The sequence below is a fragment of the Onychostruthus taczanowskii genome, unplaced genomic scaffold, assembly GCF_017590055.1.
Source record: "Onychostruthus taczanowskii isolate IOZ18803 unplaced genomic scaffold, ASM1759005v1 scaffold292, whole genome shotgun sequence".
Taxonomy (NCBI): domain Eukaryota; kingdom Metazoa; phylum Chordata; class Aves; order Passeriformes; family Passeridae; genus Onychostruthus; species Onychostruthus taczanowskii.
This window is the reverse complement of record NW_024500262.1, coordinates 55404-74321: the sequence shown is the minus strand read 5'-3', so window position 1 is coordinate 74321 and position 18918 is coordinate 55404. Positions and strand designations below refer to the sequence as shown.

The following is an 18918-nucleotide window of genomic DNA, read 5'->3' as shown; positions in this document are numbered from 1 at the left end:
GGGGATCCCAAATCCAGCCCAGGGAATTCCCACAGTGGATCCCAAATCCAGCCCAGGGAATTCCCGAGGGGATCCCAAATCCAGCCCAGGGAATTCCCGAGGGGATCCCAAATCCAGTGCAGGGAATTCCCACAGTGGATCCCAAATCCAGCCCAGGGAATTCCCGAGGGGATCCCAAATCCAGCCCAGAGGGGATCCTCAATTTGGGGTCACCAAACCCCAAGGGATCTCCAAATCCATCTCGGGGGATTCCCAAGGGAATTCCCAATTCCTCACCTGTCCCCACCCCCACTTTTCCAGGTGTGGCCATGGAGGAGCACTCCCCCTTTGCCCAGGTGATCCCTCACCTGTCCGAGGAGGAGGAGGAGGAGCAGCCAGGTGAGGAGGAAGAAGGGACAGGTGAGGAGGAGGAGGGGCCAGGTGAGGAAGGAACAGGTGAAGAACCAGGTGAGGAGGAGGATCCAGGTGAGGAGGAAGATCCAGGTGATGATGAAGACCCAGGTGACGAAGATGCGGGTGAAGATCCAGGTGATGAATGAAGACCCAGGTGATGATGAAGACCCAGGTGACGAAGATGCAGGTGAAGATCCAGGTGATGATGACGATGATGATGACGATGACGATGAAGAAGACCCAGGTGACGAAGAGCAGCGCCACCAGCCAGGTGCGTCCTCTCCAGGTGACCCCTCCACCTCCCACCTCCGCCGGCCCCGCCTTTACCTGCGGCCACGCCCACCCCCGGCTGAGCCCGGCCCCTCCCACCTGCAGCCGCCCTGGGCCCACCCAGGTGCGCCGGGGCTCGAGGCCGCCTCACCTGAGCCAGGTGAGGCCACGCCGGGCTTCGTGCAGCTCATCGACGAGCGCGGCGTCTACTCCACCGCCAAGCTGGTGCTGGGCGGCCGCTCGGGCGCGCCAGGTGCGCCAGGTGAGGATGAGGAGGAGGAGCAAACCCCGCCGGGCGAGGAGGAGGATGAGGAAGAGGAGGAGGAAGAGCTGCCTGCTCACCTGGAGATCCGCCAGGTGATCGTGGCCGAGAAGCCCTTCCAGTGCCCCGTGTGCCACAAAGCTTTCAAGCGCACCTGGGAGCTGCTGAGCCACCAGGTGGTGCACACGGAGGCGCGGCCCTACACCTGCCACCTGTGCCGCGCCACCTTCAAGCGCCACTCGGACTTCAAGAGCCACGGGCTGGTGCACACGGAGGAGCGGCCGCACAGGTGCGACCTGTGCGGGAAGCGCTTCAAGCGCTCCTCCAACCTGCAGGAGCACCGCCGCATCCACAGCGGCGAGCGCCCCTTCGCCTGCCCCAGGTGCGCCAAAGGCTTCAAAACGCCCTACGAGCGCCAGCGCCACGCCCTGACGCACCTGGCGGCCGACAAGCCCTTCAGGTGCGGCGACTGCGGCAAGGATTTCCCGGCGGCCAACGCGCTGCTGCTGCACCGGCGGCACAGGTGCCAGGACAAGCCGCACACCTGCGGGGTCTGCGGCAAGCGCTTCACCTACGGCCACTCGCTGAAGGTGCACGAGCGCGTGCACACGGGCGACCGCCCCTTCAGGTGCGCGCTCTGCGGCAAGGCCTTCAAGCAGAGCAACGCGCTGGCCTCGCACGAGCGCGTGCACACGGGCGAGCGCCCCTTCGCCTGCCGCACCTGCGGCAAGGCCTTCAAGCAGTCGTCCTACCTGGCCATCCACCAGCGGGCGCACACGGGCGAGCGGCCGTACGGCTGCGAGGCGTGCGGGAAGGCCTTCGCCCGGCCCTCGCTGCTGCTGCAGCACCGGCGCGTGCACAGCCAGGCCTCAGAAAAATGGGTTTTGGATCCCAAAAACTGCAGCAGCAACACCTGGACAGCGACACCTGAGCCCCAGGTGAGGGGAGTCCAGATCTGTGAGCCAGGACAGGTGTGGACTCAGAAAAAATGGTTTTGGACCCCAGAAAGGTGCAGCAGCAACACCTGGACTGCCACACCTGAGCCTCAGGTGTGGGAGCCCCAGAACTGCATGCCAGGACAGGTGTGGACCCCAAAAACTGCATCAGCAACACCTGGACAGTGACACCTGAGCCCCAGGTGTGGGAACCCTGAATCCGCACACCTGGCCAGGTGCGGGAACCTGGAGCTGTGACTCAGGACAGGTGTATGGGCCCGGAACTGCACACCAGGACAGGTGTGGGAATCCTAGAACTGCACACCTGGACAGGTGTGGACCCCAAAAAGCTGCAGCAGCAACACTTGGACAGCGACACCTGAGCTGCAAGTGAAGGGATCCCGGCCAGGTGTGGACCCCAAACTGCAGCACCTGGACAGCGACACCTGAGCCGCAGGTGAGGGGCCCCAGCACGGCCTCACCTGAGCTGTGACATCACCGACAGCGGACAAGGAACTGAGGCACCCCCAGGACTCACCTGCGGCCAGGTGTGAACCCAGCACTGTGAGGCTCACCTGGGCGCTCACCTGTGCACTCACCTGAGCCCAGGATGGCTCGTGTGGGTTTTGGGGAGCTCCAGGTGCACCTGGGAGTGGGCGAGGCACACCTGGATGGGGCAGGGGCACACCTGGATGGGGCAGGGCACACCTGGATGGGGCGGGGCACACCTGGATGGGGCGGGGCCTTCCCAGGGCCTGGATTTTCCCTCTTGGACAATGGGACAGGGACTCACCTGGGCACACCTGAGCTAATCTGGGGAACACCTGGGGCTCACCTGAGCCCACCTGGGCACACCTGTCCCACCTTTCCGGGCTGTACCTGTAGCGGTGGGGGCGGGGCTCACGTCGATAATTCATTAAAGGATCGTTAATTAATGACATCATCGCTGGTCTCACCTGGAGCTTCAGGGGCGGAGTCACCAGGCAGGTGTGGGTGGGGGGAGGGGGAGAGCCCCAAAATTCACACCTGGGGGGGTTGGGACTCCCAAAATTCACACCTGGGGGGGGGGGGAACACCTGAGATTCACACCTGTCACACCTGGGGGGCAGGGAACACCTGAGATTCACACCTGGGATGTTTGGGATTCCCAAATTCACACCTGGGGGGGGTGGGGACACCTGAGATTCACACCTGTCACACCTGGGGGCGTGGGAACCTCCCAAAATTCACACCTGGATGGGAACACATTCACACCTGGAGGGTTGGGAACACCTGAGATCCACACCTGTCACACCTGGGGGGGGTGGGGACACCTGAAATTCACACCTGTCACACCTGGGGGGGACGGGGAACCCCAAAATTCACACCTGGGGGCTCCAGACGCCATTTTTAATTTATTCACCTGCCCAGGTGTGCGGGGACACCTGAGCCCACAGGGGCTGCCGAAGGGGGGGAGGGGCCAGGTGAGAGCGGCCAGGTGAGAACGGCCAGGTGAGAACAGACAGGTGAGAACAGACAGGTGAGAATGGCCAGGTGAGTTCAGGTGAGGATTCCAGGTGAGAATGGCCAGGTGAGAACAGACAGGTGAAGCAGCCAGGTGAGGTTCAGGTGAGAGATTCCAGGTGAGAGCAGCCAGGTGACGTTCAGGTGAGGATGCCAGGTGTGGATGCCAGGTGAGAATGGCAATGTGGGGTTCAGGTGAGAGGTCCCAGGTGAGAGTTTGCAGGTGAGGTTCAGGTGAGATTCCACGTGAGGATTCCAGGTGAGAGATTCAGGTAAGAGATTCCAGCTGAGAGCAGCCAGGTGAAGATTCCAGGTGACGTTCAGGTGAGAGGTCCCAGGTGAGGATTCCAGGTAAGATTTGAGTGAGAGATTCCAGGTGAGAGGGGCCAGGGGAGATTTGAGTGAGAGATTCCAGGTGAGAGGGGCCAGGGGAGATTTGAGTGAGAGATTCCAGGTGAGAGGGGCCAGGGGAGATTTGAGTGAGAGATTCCAGGTGAGAGGGGCCAGGGGAGATTTGAGTGAGAGATTCCAGGTGAGAGGGGCCAGGGGAGATTTGAGTGAGAGATTCCAGGTGAGAGGGGCCAGGGGAGATTTGAGTGAGAGATTCCAGGTGAGAGGGGCCAGGGGAGATTTGAGTGAGAGATTCCAGGTGAGGGCGGCCAGGTGAGGCTCCAGGTGAGAGGTTCAGGTGAGGGTTTGCAGGTGAGGATTCCAGGTGGGAGGGGCCAGGTGAGATTTGAGTGAGACATTCCAGGTAAGAGCAGCCAGGTGAGGTTCAGGTGAGGTTCAGGTAACAGATTCCAGGTGAGGTTCAGGTGAGGATCAGGTAAGAGATTCCAGGTGAGGATTCCAGGTGAAGTTCAGGTAAGAGATTCCAGGTGAGAGCAGCCAGGTGAGAGGTTCCAGGTGGCAGGTGAGCCCCACCAGGTGAGTTCCAGGTGAGCTCCAGGCCCCAGGTGAGCCCCGCCAGGTGAGCTCAGGGCGCGTCATCCACCAGCTGCAGCGCCTCGGCCTCGCCAGGTGAGGCCCTCCTGGGCAGGTAAATGGCGCCGGGGGCCCTCGGGGCGTCCAGGTGAGCTGGGGAAACACCTGGCGTCACCTGGGCTCACCTGGGGCCGCCTGGGGGGCAGGGCAGGGGCGGGACTCACCTGGGACACACCTGGCCCGTAAGGTGAGCCAGAGCAGGGCCCCGCCCAGTGACATCAGCAGCACCAGCAGCGCCACCAGGTACGTGCAGGTGGGGGCCGCACCTGGGGGCAGGTGAGGGGTGGGGGGGGTCATCACACCTGTCCTACCTGCCACACCCTCACACCTGTCCTGGCTCTTCTCACCTGTCCTGGTTTAACCTGTCCCACCTTTCTCACCTGTCCTGGCTCCTCCCTTCTCACCTGTCCCACCTTTACCTGTCCCACCTGTCCTGGTTTAACCCTTCTCACCTGTCTCACCTGACCTTCACTGGGATTCCTTCCGCACACCTGGGGCTCACCTGGGCCCCTCCCCCACAAGAGTCCTGCACCTGGGGCCCCTCCCCAACTCCTGTCCCTTACCCTTAGCCCCTCCCCCACACCTGGGGCTCACCTGGGCCCCTCCCCCACACCTGTCCCGCACCTGGGGCCCCTCCCCCTCTGGGCTTCAGCCGCACCTGGGCGGGCTCGGCACCTGCGGGGGACGGGCGAGGGCGAGGCACGGCTGGGGGCACCTGGGCACACCTGAGAGCACCTGGGCACACCTGGGTGCCTCACCCTGTCTGCATTACCTGAGCCCCCAGTGCTCACCTGGGCACACCTGAGCCCCCCCAAGGACATACCTGTCCCCTCACCTGTCCCCAGGTGCTCACCTGAGCCCTCCCAGCCCTCACCTGTCCAGGTGCTCACCCTGCCCTCCAGGTGCTCACCTGTCCTCTCACCTGTCCCCCAGGTGCTCACCTGTCCAGAATCTCACCTGTCCCCTGACCCCCAGGTGCTCACCTGCACCCCTCCAGCCCTCACCTGTCCCAGGTGAGCTGCACACACCGCCCCTCACCTGTTCCCCCCAGGTGCTCACCTGTCCTTAGGTGCTCACCTGAGCCCTCCCAGCCCTCACCTGTTCCCCCCAGGTGCTCACTCTGCCCTCCAGGTGCTCACCTGTCCTTTCACCTGTCCCCCAGGTGCTCACCTGTCCAGAATCTCACCTGTCCCCTGACCCCCAGGTGCTCACCTGAGCCCTCCCAGCCCTCACCTGCACTGGTGCTCACCTGTGCACAGCACCCCTCACCTGTCCAGGTTCTCACCTGTCCCTTCACCTGTCCCCCAGGTGCTCACCTGTCCCCTCACCTGTCCCCCTGGTGCTCACCTGCGCACACCACCCCCGCGTCCTCGCCGTGCTCGCAGTCGTGCTCCCCCCAGGGCCGCCGCTCGCACCTGTCCAAGGTGAGCTCCTCACCTGTGCAGCGCACCTGGTCCAGCCACACCGGGCCCCGCCCCTGCCCGAAGCGCGCCGCGCCCGGGGCGCTCAGGGCGGGGCCGCAGCGCACCTGGCGGCAGGTGACCCGCGCGGCCGCCAGGTCCCAGGTGTCGTCGCACACCGTGCCCCACCTGCCCGCGTGGAACACCTCGACGCGCCCCGCGCACCTGTGCGGGCCCCCGGCCAGGCGCACCTGGCCCTCCTCGGGCTCACCTGGGCACCGACGGCACGGCTCAGCTCACCTGGGCGTGCCAGGGCTCACCTGGGCACCAGGGCTCACCTGGGCACTCCAGGGGCTCACCTGGGCACCAGGGCTCACCTGGGCGTGCCAGGGCTCACCTGGGCACCAGGGCTCACCTGGGCGTACCCTGGGCTCACCTGGGCACTCAGGGATCACCTGGGCACCAGGGCTCACCTGGGCACCAGGGATCACCTGGGCACTCAGGGCTCACCTGGGCACCAGGGCTCACCTGGGGGTGTCAGGGCTCACCCCTCTGGGCTTTCCCCCACACCTGGGGCTCACCTGGGCCCCTCCCCCACACCTGAAGCCCCCCACATACCTGGAGCCCCTCCCCCACACCTTTGCTCTACCTTTGGCTCCTCCCCCACCCCTGGGGCTCACCTGCAGCCCCTCCCTCCCTCCTTCAGCTCCCCCACCTGTCCCTTATCCTTAGCCCCTCCCCCACACCTGTCCCGTGCCTTTGGCTCCTCCCCCACACCTGGGGCTCACCTGGAGCCCCTCCCCCACACCTGGAATAATCCTTGGGCCCCTCCCCCCCGCCTTTAGCCCCTCCCCCGCGCTCACCTGCGGGCGTGGCACACTGCACCTGCGCCGCCCCACCCGCGCAGGTGCGCGGCCCCGCCCCCTCGCGCAGGCACTCCCGCAGCTGCGTCTCGGAGCCGTCGCAGGTGAGGCCGCCCAGGTGAGGCCCCTGGCCGGGCAGGTGCGGCCCCACAGGTGCGCTGAGGGCGGGGCCGCAGCCCAGCTGCCGGCACAGCACCTGCGCCTCGGGCAGCGCCCAGGTGAGGCCGCACACCTGCAGCCAGGTGCGGTTCAGCAGCACCTGCACCTGCCCCGCGCAGGGCCCGGCCCCGCCCTGCAGCCGCACCTGGGCGGGCTCGGCACCTGCGGGGGACGGGCGAGGGTGAGGCACGGCTGGGGGCACCTGGGCACACCTGAGAGCACCTGGGCACACCTGGGTGCCTCACCCTGTCTGCATTACCTGAGCCCCCAGTGCTCACCTGGGCACACCTGAGCCCCCCCAAGGACATACCTGTCCCCTCACCTGTCCCCAGGTGCTCACCTGAGCCCTCCCAGCCCTCACCTGTTCCCCCCAGGTGCTCACCCTGCCCTCCAGGTGCTCACCTGTCCTCTCACCTGTCCCCCAGGTGCTCACCTGTCCAGAATCTCACCTGTCCCCTGACCCCCAGGTGCTCACCTGCACCCCTCCAGCCCTCACCTGTCCCAGGTGAGCTGCACACACCGCCCCTCACCTGTTCCCCCCAGGTGCTCACCTGTCCTTAGGTGCTCACCTGAGCCCTCCCAGCCCTCACCTGTTCCCCCCAGGTGCTCACTCTGCCCTCCAGGTGCTCACCTGTCCTTTCACCTGTCCCCCAGGTGCTCACCTGTCCAGAATCTCACCTGTCCCCTGACCCCCAGGTGCTCACCTGAGCCCTCCCAGCCCTCACCTGCACGGGTGCTCACCTATGCACAGCACCCCCCACCTGTCCAGGTTCTCACCTGTCCCTTCACCTGTCCCCCAGGTGCTCACCTGTCCCCTCACCTGTCCAGGTTCTCACCTGTCCCTTCACCTGTCCCCCAGGTGCTCACCTGTCCCCTCACTTGTCCAGGTTCTCACCTGTCCCTTGACCTGTCCCCCAGGTGCTCACCTGTCCCCTCACCTGTCCCCCTGGTGCTCACCTGCGCACACCACCCCCGCGTCCTCGCCGTGCTCGCAGTCGTGCTCCCCCCAGGGCCGCCGCTCGCACCTGTCCAAGGTGAGCTCCTCACCTGTGCAGCGCACCTGGTCCAGCCACACCGGGCCCCGCCCCTGCCCGAAGCGCGCCGCGCCCGGGGCGCTCAGGTGAGGGTGTGGGGGTGGGGCTGCAGGGGAAGGGGGACAGGTGAGTTGAGGGACAGGTGAGGGATGGACAGGTGAGGGGTGGAGAAGGACAGGTGAGGGCAGGTAATGGACACCTCCCAGCACACCTGTGCCCCACCCCTCACCTGTGCGCACCTGTCCCTGATTATCTGCACACAACTGCTCATGCCTGTTCTCACCTGTGCGCACCTGTCTGGAGCCCCTCCCTGTCCACACCTGTTCTCACCTGGTCGTGCTCACCTGAGAACACCTGTCTGTACCTGTTCTCACCTGTCTGTACCTGTGCACACCTGTCTGTGCTCACTTGTCTGTACCTGTTTACACTCACTGTCCGTTCCTGCCCTCACCTGTCCGTACCTGCCCTCCTCATCTGTCCGTCCCTGCCCTCACCTGTCCGTACCTGCCCTCCTCATCTGTCCGTCCCTGCCCTCACCTGTCCGTACCTGCCCTCCTCATCTGTCCGTCCCTGCCCTCACCTGTCCGTACCTGCCCTCCTCATCTGTCCGTCCCTGCCCTCACCTGTCCGTACCTGCCCTCCTCATCTGTCCGTCCCTGCCCTCACCTGTCCGTACCTGCTCTCACCTGTCCGTCCCCATGCTCACCTGTCCGTACCCGCCCTCACCTGTCCGTACCTGCCCTCACCTGTCAGTCCCTGCCCTCACCTGTCCGTCCCTGCCCTCACCTGTCGGTCCCTGCCCTCACCTGTCAGTCCCTGCCCTCACCTGTCCGTCCCTGCCCTCACCTGTCCGTACCTGTTCTCACCTGTCTGTACCTGCCCTCACCTGTCCACCCCAGCCCTCACCTGTCCGTCCCTGTGCTCACCTGTCCGTACCCGCTCTCACCTGTCCATCCCTGCCCTCACCTGTCCGTCCCTGCCGTGCTCACCTGTCCGCCCTGCCCCTCACCTGTCCATCCCTGCCCTCACCTGTCGGTCCCTGCCGTGCTCACCTGCGCACTCCGCCGCCGCGTCCCGGCCGTGCTCGCAGGTGTTGCTGCCCCACGGGGGGGCGGGGCACTGCCCCAGGTGCCGCTCGCTGCCCGCGCAGGTGAGCTCGCTCAGCCACACCTGGCCGGAGCCCCGCCCGTACCGTGCCCCGCCCCGCGCCGCCAGCGCCCGCCCGCAGCCCAGCTGGCGGCAGACTACCTGTGGGCAGGTAACACACCTGGGTGAGAGATGGGCACACCTGGGGCAGGTAACACACCTGGTGAAGTTAAACATACACACCTGGGGCAGGTAACACACCTGGGGCAGATAACACATCCGGGTGAGAGATGGGCACACCTGGGCAGGTAACACACACACCTGGGGCAGGTAAACACACACACCTGGGGCAGGTAAACACACATACCGGGGGCAGGGAACACACCTGGTGGAGTTAAACACACACACCTGGGGCAGGTAACACACCTGGTGGAGTTAAACACACACACCTGGGGCAGGTAACACACCTGGTGGAGTTAAACACACGCACCTGGGGCAGGTAACACACCTGGGGAAGGTAACACACCTGGTGGAGTTAAACACACGCACCTGGGGCAGGTAACACACCTGGGGAAGGTAACACACCTGGGAGAGTTACACACACACCTGGGGCAGGTAAACACACCTGGGTGAGCCCAAACACACCTGAGGGAGCCCAGGGATACACCTGAGCTCACCTGTCTCCCCCCCATGCTCGCCTGCCCCCCCCGTGCTCACCTGTCCCCCCCGTGCTCACCTGGGCGTCGCGCAGGTCCCAGCCGCGGTCGCACACCGTGCCCCAGCGCCCCTCGTGCAGCACCTCCACCCGACCTGCGCACAGGTGCGGCCCGGCCACCAGACGCACCTGACCTGAGCTGGAGTTACCTGCGGGGACGGACAGGTGAGAGCCAGCGCCAGGTGAGGCTCACCTGAACAGGTGAGACCGGCCTTAGAGGAGCTCCCACCTCACCTGTGTGTGGCACACCTGCGCACACCTGTCCTCACCTGTGCACACCTGTCCTGCACACCTGTCTCACCTGCACACACCTGTCCTCACCTGTGCACACCTGTCCACACCTGCGCACACCTGTGCACGCCTGTCTCACCTGTGTACACGTGTCTCACCTGTCCATGCTCACCTGTCTCACCTGCCCGTACTGCCCGTGCCTCACCTGAGCACACCTGTCTCACCTGTCCATGTCTCACCTGCGCACACCTGTCCGTGTCTCACCTGTCTCACCTGTCTCACCTGCCTGTGCCTCACCTGCGCACACCTGCACACACCTGTCTCACCTGTGCACACCTGTCCATCTCACCTGTCTCACCGGCCCGTGCCTCACCTGCGCACACCTGTCCCTCTCACCTGTCTCACCGGCCCGTGCCTCACCTGCGCACACCTGTCCCTCTCACCTGTCTCACCGGCCCGTGCCTCACCTGCGCACACCTGTCCCTCTCACCTGTCTCACCGGCCCGTGCCTCACCTGCGCACACCTGTCCCTCTCACCTGTCTCACCGGCCCGTGCCTCACCTGCGCACACCTGTCTGTCTCACCTGTCTCACCTGCCAGTGCCTCACCTGTGCACACCTGTCTCACGTGTCCGTGTCTCACCTGTCCTGCTCACCTGTCCATCTCACCTGTGCACACCTATCTGTCTCACCTGCGCACACCTGCCCGTGTCTCACCTGTCTCACCTGCGCACACCTGTCTCACCTGTCTCACCTGTCCATGTCTCACCTGCGCACACCTGTCCATCTCACCTGTCTCACCTGCCCGTGCCTCACCTGCGCACACCTGTCTCACCTGCGCACACCTGTCCATCTCACCTGTCTCACCTGCCCGTGTCTCACCTGCGCACACCTGTGTGCCTCACCTGCGCACACCTGTCCATCTCACCTGTCTCACCTGCCCGTGCCTCACCTGCGCACACCTGTCTCACCTGCGCACACCTGTCCATCTCACCTGTCTCACCTGCCCGTGCCTCACCTGCGCACACCTGTGTGCCTCACCTGCGCACACCACGCCCGCGTCCTCGCCGTGGTGGCAGTTGTGCTCCCCCCAGCTGCGGTGCGCGCACCTGAAGAAGTCCGGCTCCTCCCCGCTGCAGTTGACGTCATCGAGCCAGATGAGCCCCTCCCCCTGGCCGTACCTGGCCCCGCCCGGCGCCTCCAGGGCGGGGCCGCAGCCCAGGTGAGCGCAGAGCACCCGCGCCTCGCGCAGCCCCCAGGTGTCGTCGCAGACCGTGCCCCACAGGTGAGCGTGCCACACCTCCACGCGCCCCGCGCACCTGTCCGGCGCACCTGAGAGGCGCACCTGGGGCGGGGCCGGCAGCGCCGATTCTGCGGGGCAGGGGAGGGGAGGGGAGGGGTCACCTGGGCACAGGTGTGGGGCAGGTGAGGGGTCAGGGTCACCTGGGCACAGGTGTGGGGCAGGTGAGGGGTCAGGGTCACCTGGGCACAGGTGTGGGGCAGGTGAGGGGACAGTGGGAGGGGTCAGGGTTACCTGGGCACAGGTGAGGGGTCAGGGTTACCTGGGCAGAGGTGTGGGGCAGGTGAGGGGTCAGGGTTACCTGGGGACAGGTGTGGGGCAGGGACTGGTGATCCCCAGGTATGGGACAGGTGAGGGGGCTGGGTTACCTGAGGGTCACCTGGGGATCACCTGAGCACAGGTGTGGGACAGGTGAGGGTCAGGGGGAGGAGTTACCTGGGGCAGGTGAGGTGTGAGGGGCACCTGGGGGTCACCTGGGGCAGGTGTGGGGCAGGAATGGGACAGGATCAGGTGTGCCCAGGTGTGGCCTTCCCTCCCCCTCCCCCATCCCCTCCATCCCCCCATAATCCAGGTGTGCTCACCTGAGCTCACCTGTCTCACCTGTCCCACCCGTGCCCTCACCTGAGCACGCGGCGCCGGCGTCCTCTCCGTGGTTACAGTTGTGCTTCCCCCAGGTGTACCCGCGGCACTCGGCCAGGTGAGCCTCGGAGCCGGCGCACCTGAACCCGTCCAGCCAGATGGGCCCCGCCCCCTCCCCGAAGTGCGCCTTACCTGGCGCCCAGAGGGCGGGGCCGCAGCGCACCTGGCGGCAGGTGACCCGCGCGGCCGCCAGGTCCCAGGTGTCGTCGCACACCGTGCCCCACCTGCCCGCGTGGAACACCTCGACGCGCCCCGCGCACCTGTGCGGGCCCCCGGCCAGGCGCACCTGGCCCTCCTCGGGCTCACCTGGGCACCGACGGCACGGCTCAGCTCACCTGGGCGTGCCAGGGCTCACCTGGGCACTCCAGGAGCTCACCTGGGCACTCAGGGCTCACCTGAGGGTTCCGGGGTCGCACCTGAGGGCGGCAGGGCTGCACCTGGAACACGGAACACCGCCAGGTGAGCTCACTTGGGCAGGGCCACGCCCACCTCAGCCAGGTGTGGGCGTGGCTTAGCAGCCCCAGCTCACCTGGGGCTCACCTGGGGACACCTGTGGCTCACCTGGGGGTGCCGGGGTCGTACCTGGGTGAGGCAGGGACGCACCTGGAACACAAATGAAAGGCAGGTGAGCTCACCTGGGCGCTCCAGAGCTCACCTGAGGTGCCAGGGGCTCACCTGGGGGGGTCAGGGCCTCACCTGAGGGTGCCGTGGTCACACCTGAGAGTGTCAGGGCCTCACCTGGGGGCGCTGGGGCCTCACCTGAAACACACGGGGGGGGGGAGCTGGGCAGGTGTGCTCACCTGGCTGGTGTTCCAGGTGTGCCCAGGTGTGCCCAGGTGTGTCTGTGGATATCCCCAGGTGCCCCCCTAGGTGTGTGCCCAGGTGTGCCCAGGTGTGTCTGGGGATATCCCCAGGTGCCCCCAGGTATTCCCAGGTGCCCCCAGGTGTGTCATGGGATATCCCCGGGTGCCCCCAGGTGTGCCCAGGTGTGCCCCCCAGCCCTCACCTGCCCGCCCCCTCCCCTTGCCTCACCTGGCTGCGCGCAGGTGACGGCGGCGTGCGGGCAGTAGGGGGCGCCCCACAGCCTCACCTGGCACTCCAGCAGGCTGCCCTCGCCGCCCTCGCACCTGAGCGACTCAACCCAGGTGAGCTCCTCCCTCGGCACGCTCACCTGGGCGGCGCTGAGGGCGGGGCCGCAGCCCAGGTAGCGACAGGTGACCTGAGCCGCGGGCAGCGCCCAGGTGAGGCCGCAGACCCCGCCCCAGCGCCCCTCGTGCAGCACCTGGAGGCGCCCGGCACACCTGTGTGGGCCCCCGGCCAGGCGCAGGTGAGCCAGGTCAGCCAGGCCCGAACCTGTCGGGCAGGTGGGGCAGGTGAGACAGGTGGGGCAGGTGAGGGGGTTTGGCCACAGCCCACCTGTCCTAGGCGCAGGTGAGCCAGGTCAGCCAGGCCCGAACCTGTCGGGCAGGTGGGGCAGGTGAGACAGGTGGGACAGGTGAGACAGGTGGGGCAGGTGAGACAGGTGGGACAGGTGAGGGGTTTTGGCCACAGCCCACCTGTCCCCACCTGTCCTCACCTGTCCCCACCCCTCACCAGTTCTCACCTGTCTCACCTGCTCTCACCTTTTGCCACCCCTCACCTGTTCTTGTCCCTCACCTGTTCTTGTCCCTCACCTGTCCCTCACCTGTAACCACCCCCCACCTGCCCTCACCTGCACACACCTGTCCCTCATCTGTCTCACCTGTCCCACCCTCACCTGTGCACACGACTCCAGTGTCCTTGCTGTGCTCACAGGTGTGCACTGCCCACCCCTCACCTGTCACACCTGTCCCACCTGTCCCTCACCTGTCACCCCTGTCACACCTGTCCCCCCTGTCCCTCACCTGTCACCCCTGTCACACCTGTCCCCCCTGTCCCTCACCTGTCACCCCTGTCACACCTGTCCCCCCTGTCCCTCACCTGTCACCCCTGTCACACCTGTCCCCCCTGTCCCTCACCTGTCACCCCTGTCACACCTGTCCCCCCTGTCCCTCACCTGTCACCCCTGTCACACCTGTCCCCCCTGTCCCTCACCTGTCACCCCTGTCACACCTGTCGCTCCCCTGCGCCCACCACGCTGGCGTCCTCGCTGTGCTCACAGGTGTGCCCTGCCCCCCCCCCCCCTGTCCCACCTGTCACACCTGTCGCTCACCTGCGCACACCACGCTGGCGTCCTCGCTGTGCTCGCAGGTGTGCACTCCCCACCCCTTGTGGCGGCACTCGGAGGGCGCGGCCTCCTCACCTGTGCAGGTGAGCCCGTCCAGCCACACCTGGCCGTGGCCGGGCCCGAAGTGCGCGCGGGGCGGGGCCGCGATCACCTGCCCGCAGCCCAGGTACCTGCAGACCACGGCGGCCGCGGGGAACGCCCAGGTGTCGTCGCACACCGTGCCCCACCTGCCCAGGTGCAGCACCTCCACCCGGCCCGCGCACGCACCCGGCCCGTCCGCCAGGCGCACCTGGAGGGGCGTGGCCAGCGCCCAACCTGTGGCAGGTGAGGGGACAGGTGAGGGGACAGGTGAGGGGGGGACAGGTGAGGGGACAGGTGGGGGGACAGGTGAGGGGACAGGTGAGAGCTGGGCAGGGGAGAGGATTGGGGAGGGACAGGTGAGGGGACAGGTGAGAGCTGGGCAGGTGAGGGGACAGGTGGGGGGCAGGTGAGATCTGGGCAGATGAGGGAGGGCTCAGGTGAGGGGAGGAGCTCAGGTAAGTCCGGGCAGGTGAGATGTGGACAGGTGAGGGTGGAGCTCAGGTGAGGTTGGACAGGTGAGAGGATGGGGGGGCTCAGGTGAGAGCTGGGCAGGTGAGGGTGGGGGGTGGGGCTCAGGTGAGGGGGGACAGGTGAGGAAAAGGGGGGCAGGGGCAGGTGGGGGAGGGGGGTTACAGGTGTGGCGTGGCCAGGTGAAGCTCTCAGACCCACCTGAGCACACCTGGGCCACCTGCCCACACAGGTGAGGATGACGTCACACCCACCTGAGCCCCCCCCAAAGGTGAGGATGACGTCACACCCCCACACACAGGTGATGATGACGTCACAACTCCCCCAAACACTCCCACACCTGTACCTGCCCAGGTGAGGATGACGTCACACCCACCTGAGCACGTCACGTTGGCCACGCCCCCCTGGGCACAGGTGCTCTCCCGCCAGGGCCCCGCCCTGCACTGCCTCAGGTCTCTCTCGGTGCCTTTGCAGCTCACCTGCTCCAGCCACACCTGGCCAGGTGCGCCCCCAGGTGCGCCCCCAGGTGCGGCCAGGGGGGTCCCGCAGCCCAGGTACCTGCAGACCACCTGAGCCTCGCGCGGGCCCCAGGTGTGCCCACAGACCCCGGCCCACCTGCCCAGGTGCAGCAGCTCCACCCTGCCAGCACAGCGGTGCCCGCCCCCAGCCAGGCGCAGGTGAGGCGGCTCCGGCTCCAGCGAATCTGCAACACCTGAGCTGCTCAGGACAGGTGACACCCAGGTACCCGCAGGTAACCCCCGGAGACCCACAGGTAAACCCAGGTAACCCCCACGTACCCACAGGTACACACAGGTAACCCCCAGAGACCCACAGGTAAACCCAGGAAACCTCTAGAGACCCACAGGTACCCACAGGTAAACCCAGGTACCACCAGGTGTCTCCCAGGTGCCCCCCAGGTGCCCACCCAGGTACCCACAGGTGCCCAGAGGTGCCCCCAGGTAAACCCAGGTACCCACAGGTAAACTCAGGTAACCCCCAGGTGCCCCCCAGGTGCGCACCCAGGGCCAGGTGGCTGCCCCCAGGTGCCCCCAGGTGCCCCCTCAGGTACCCATAGGTGTCCCCCAGGTAAACCCAGGTAAATCCAGGTACCCAGAGGTGCCCCCCAGGTACCCACAGGTAAACCTGGGTACCACCAGGTGTCTCCCAGGTACTCCCAGGTAGCCAGAGGTGCCCCCAGGTAACCCCAGGTACCACCAGGTGCCCCCAGAGACCCACAGGTACCCACCCAGGTACCACCAGGTGCCCCCAGGTGATCCCCAGGTAACCCCTGCACACCTGTCCGTACCCACAAACCTGTCCCACCCATCCCACCTGTCTCACCTGTCCCACCCGCCCCTCACCTGCACACACGGCGCCGGCGTCCTCTCCGTGGTAGCAGTCGCTGCGCCCCCAGGTGTGCCCGGGGCACTCGGCCAGGTGAGCCTCGGAGCCGGCGCACCTGAGCCCGTCCAGCCAGATCGGGCCTGAGCCGCGCCCGAACTGCGCCTTACCTGGCGCCCAGAGGGCGGGGCCGCAGCGCACCTGGCGGCAGGTGACCCGCGCGGCCGCCAGGTCCCAGGTGTCGTCGCACACCGTGCCCCACCTGCCCGCGTGGAACACCTCGACACGCCCCGCGCACCTGTGCGGGCCCCCGGCCAGGCGCACCTGGCCCTCCTCGGGCTCACCTGGGCACCGACGGCACAAAGGAGGAGAAAAGTTGGGGGAAATAGAAATAGAAAAAAGTTGGAAAAATTGGGGGAAAAAGTGAGAAAAAATTGGGGGAAAATGGGAAAAATGAGGGAAAAATTGGAGAAAATGTGGGGAAAAGGAGGAGAAAAATTGGGAAAAATGGGGGGAAATGGGGAAAAGGAGGAGAAAAATGGGAAAAATTGGGAAAGAATTGGGGGGAAAATGGGGGAGAAATGGGAAAAATTGGGGAAAATGGGGGAAAAGGGAAGGGAAAGAAAAAAATTCAGGAAAAACGTGGGGAAAATGGGGAGAAAAATTAGGAAAAATAAAAGAAAATTGGGAAAAAAGGAGGGGAAAATTAGGAGAAAAAATGGGAAATTGGGGAAAAATGGGGGAAGGAAAGAGAGAAATTGGGAAAAAGGAGGAGAAAAATTGGGAAAAATCGGAAGAATTTGGGGAAATCGGGAAAATTTGGGGGGAAAAGGGGAAAGTGGGGGAGGGGAATTGGGGAATTTTGGGAAACTGGGGATTCGGGAGGCAGGAGGGGCCAAAGGTCGCGTGGCGGCCCCAAAATCGCGGAATTTGCCCCCAAAAATCGATCGGACCCAAGGGCGGAGGGGGGGCGGAATTGCAGGGAAAAAATGGGTGGGAAAAGGGAAATTCCCGGAATTTGGGGAGGGGGAGGGGAATGGGGGAAAAATGGGAATTTGGGGGGAAAAAAGGGGAATTTGGGGGAAAAAAGGGGAATTTTGGGATAAAATCCCTTGGGTTTCGTGGGGGATAGAATTCCTGAATTTTGGGGTGAAAGTCCTCGATTTTGGGGGAAATCCCCAAATTTTTTCGGGATAAAATCCCCGAATTTTGAGATAAAATTCCTGAATTCTTTTGGATAAAATCCTTCAAATTTTTGGGATAGAATCCTGGAATTTCGGCCCCAAATCACTGAATTTTTTGGGGTTAAACCCTCCAAATTTGGGATAAAATCGCTGAATTTTTGGGGATGAAATTCCTGAAGTTTTGAGATAAAATCCCCAAATTTTTGGGATTGAATCCCCAAATTTTTTTAGACTCAAACGCCCAAATTTTGGCCCCAAATCCCAGAATTTTTTAGGATAAATCCCCCGATTTTTAGCAGAAATTTCCCGAATTTTGGCTCCAAATACCTGATTCTTTTTTTATAAAAATCTCTGAATTTTGGGATAAATCCCCTCCCCCCCCCCCATTTTGGGATAAAATCCCCCAATTTTTTGGGATCAAATCCCCCAATTTTGTCCCAAAATCCTGAATTATTTTGGGATCAAATCCCCCAATTTTGTCCCAAAATCCTGAATTATTTTGGGATCAAATCCCCCAATTTTGGCCCCAAATTGTGAATATTTTGGGGGATAAAATTCCTGAATTTTTTCATAAAATCCCCGAATTTTTGGGATAAAAATCCCCGAAATTTTTAGGCTCAAATCCCCTAATTTTGGCCCCAAATCCCAGAAATTTTTGGGATAAAATCCCCGCATTTTAGCAGAAATTTTCCTGAATTTTAGCCTCAAATCCCTGAATTTTTTGGGATTAAATCCCCCAAATTTGGGATAAAATCGCCGAATTTTTGGGGATAAAATCCCCCAATTTGGGGGCTCAGCCCCCCCTCCCCTCCCCCGCGGTGACGTCACTCACCGGCCAGGTGCAGCAGCCCCAGGAGGCCCCAGGTGAGCGCGAGCCCCGCCCGGGCGCACCTGGCGGGACCCGGAGCCGCCATGGCACAGGTGAGCCCGGAGAGCCCCGCCCCCACAGCGGGATGGCCCCGCCCCCAGACCGGAACCCCGCCCCCACAGCGGGATGGCCCCGCCCCCAGAGCGGGACCCCGCCCCCAGAGCGGGACCCCGCCCCCCCACCGGGACGGCCACGCCCCCATGGCCCAGCCCTCCCCGCTGCGCCCGGGCGGAGCCGGGGTGACCCCGAGGTGACCCCGCCCTCCCCCCGCGGTGACCCCGCGGTGACCCCGGGGAGGGGCGGGGGGAGGGGCGCGGTTGCGTCAGAGCCGCTGCGGGAAAGCGGGAACGGAACCGGGACACCTGGGACAGGTGAGGGACACCTGGGGGACATGGGACAGGTGAGAGACACCTGGGGGACATGGGGACACCTGGGACAGGTGAGGGACACCTGGGGGGACATGGGACAGGTGAGGGACACCTGGGGACACCTGGGACAGGTGAGGGACACCTGGGGGGACATGGGACAGTGAGGGACACCTGGGGGACACCTGGGACAGGTGAGAGACACCTGGGGGACATGGGGACACACCTGGGACAGGTGAGGGACACCTGGGGGACACCTGGGACAGGTGAGGGACACCTGGGGACACCTGAGACAGGTGAGGGACACCTTGGGGGACATGGGGACACCTGGGACAGGTGAGGGACACCTGGAGACACCCAGGACTCCTGGGGGGAATCCTGGAATCACCTGGAGTCACCTGGGGCACCTCAGGGGGGGGACACACCCGGGGGGACACCTGGGACAGCTGGGGGGACATGGGGACACACCTGAGGGACACCTGGGGAGCACCTGGGCGTGGGGACACACCTGAGGAGTGGGGCGGGGGGACACCTGGGGATGGACACCTGGCTCAGGTGTGTGCCGGGACCTTAAACCACGGGGGACCCTCACCTGGCCCCTCCCCCTCACCCTGCCCCTCACCCGGCCCCTC

At 64.7% G+C, this 18918-nt stretch overlaps 2 protein-coding genes across 2 annotated transcripts in view; one reads left to right on the top strand and one right to left on the bottom strand.

The window, feature by feature from the left end:
* Positions 1–1794, top strand: part of LOC121337853 (zinc finger protein 497-like) — a gene marked incomplete at its 3' end in the record, with an annotated part of 5675 nt that extends 3881 nt beyond the window's left edge. Inside the window, exons 2-3 of the mRNA XM_041408225.1 lie at positions 301–501; positions 548–1794. Coding sequence (XP_041264159.1) covers positions 309–501; positions 548–1794 — 1440 coding nt within the window. The remainder of the gene's footprint in view (positions 1–300; positions 502–547) is intronic.
* Positions 1795–4339: 2545 nt separating this feature from the next.
* On the bottom strand, positions 4340–17967 carry LOC121337852 (deleted in malignant brain tumors 1 protein-like). Its single transcript, XM_041408223.1, has 19 exons — positions 17886–17967; positions 15890–16213; positions 14899–15231; positions 14828–14847; positions 13965–14268; positions 12806–13126; positions 12470–12532; positions 12303–12376; positions 12150–12210; positions 11756–12079; positions 10876–11205; positions 9626–9753; positions 8924–9051; positions 7727–7794; positions 6611–6931; positions 5695–6018; positions 4972–5022; positions 4512–4613; positions 4340–4440 (listed from the first exon to the last, which is right to left on the bottom strand). The coding sequence occupies exons 1-19, from the start codon at positions 17965–17967 to the stop codon at positions 4340–4342; spliced, it is 3459 nt and encodes a 1152-aa protein (XP_041264157.1).
* Between the last annotated feature and the right edge of the window lie 951 nt (positions 17968–18918).

Excerpts from the sequence above, each read along its gene's own strand:
- LOC121337852 (XM_041408223.1), bottom strand. The coding sequence starts at position 17,967 with ATGGCGGCTCCGGGTCCCGCCAGGTGCGCCCGGGCGGGGCTCGCGCTC. Across the intron at positions 13,127-13,964 it reads CGCCAGCGTGGTGTGCGCAG|GTTCGGGCCTGGCTGACCTG; the intron begins GTGAGCGACAGG and ends CCTGCCCGACAG. Across the intron at positions 7,795-8,923 it reads AGCGAGCGGCACCTGGGGCA|GTGCGAGCGGCGGCCCTGGG; the intron begins GTGCCCCGCCCC and ends CACCTTGGACAG.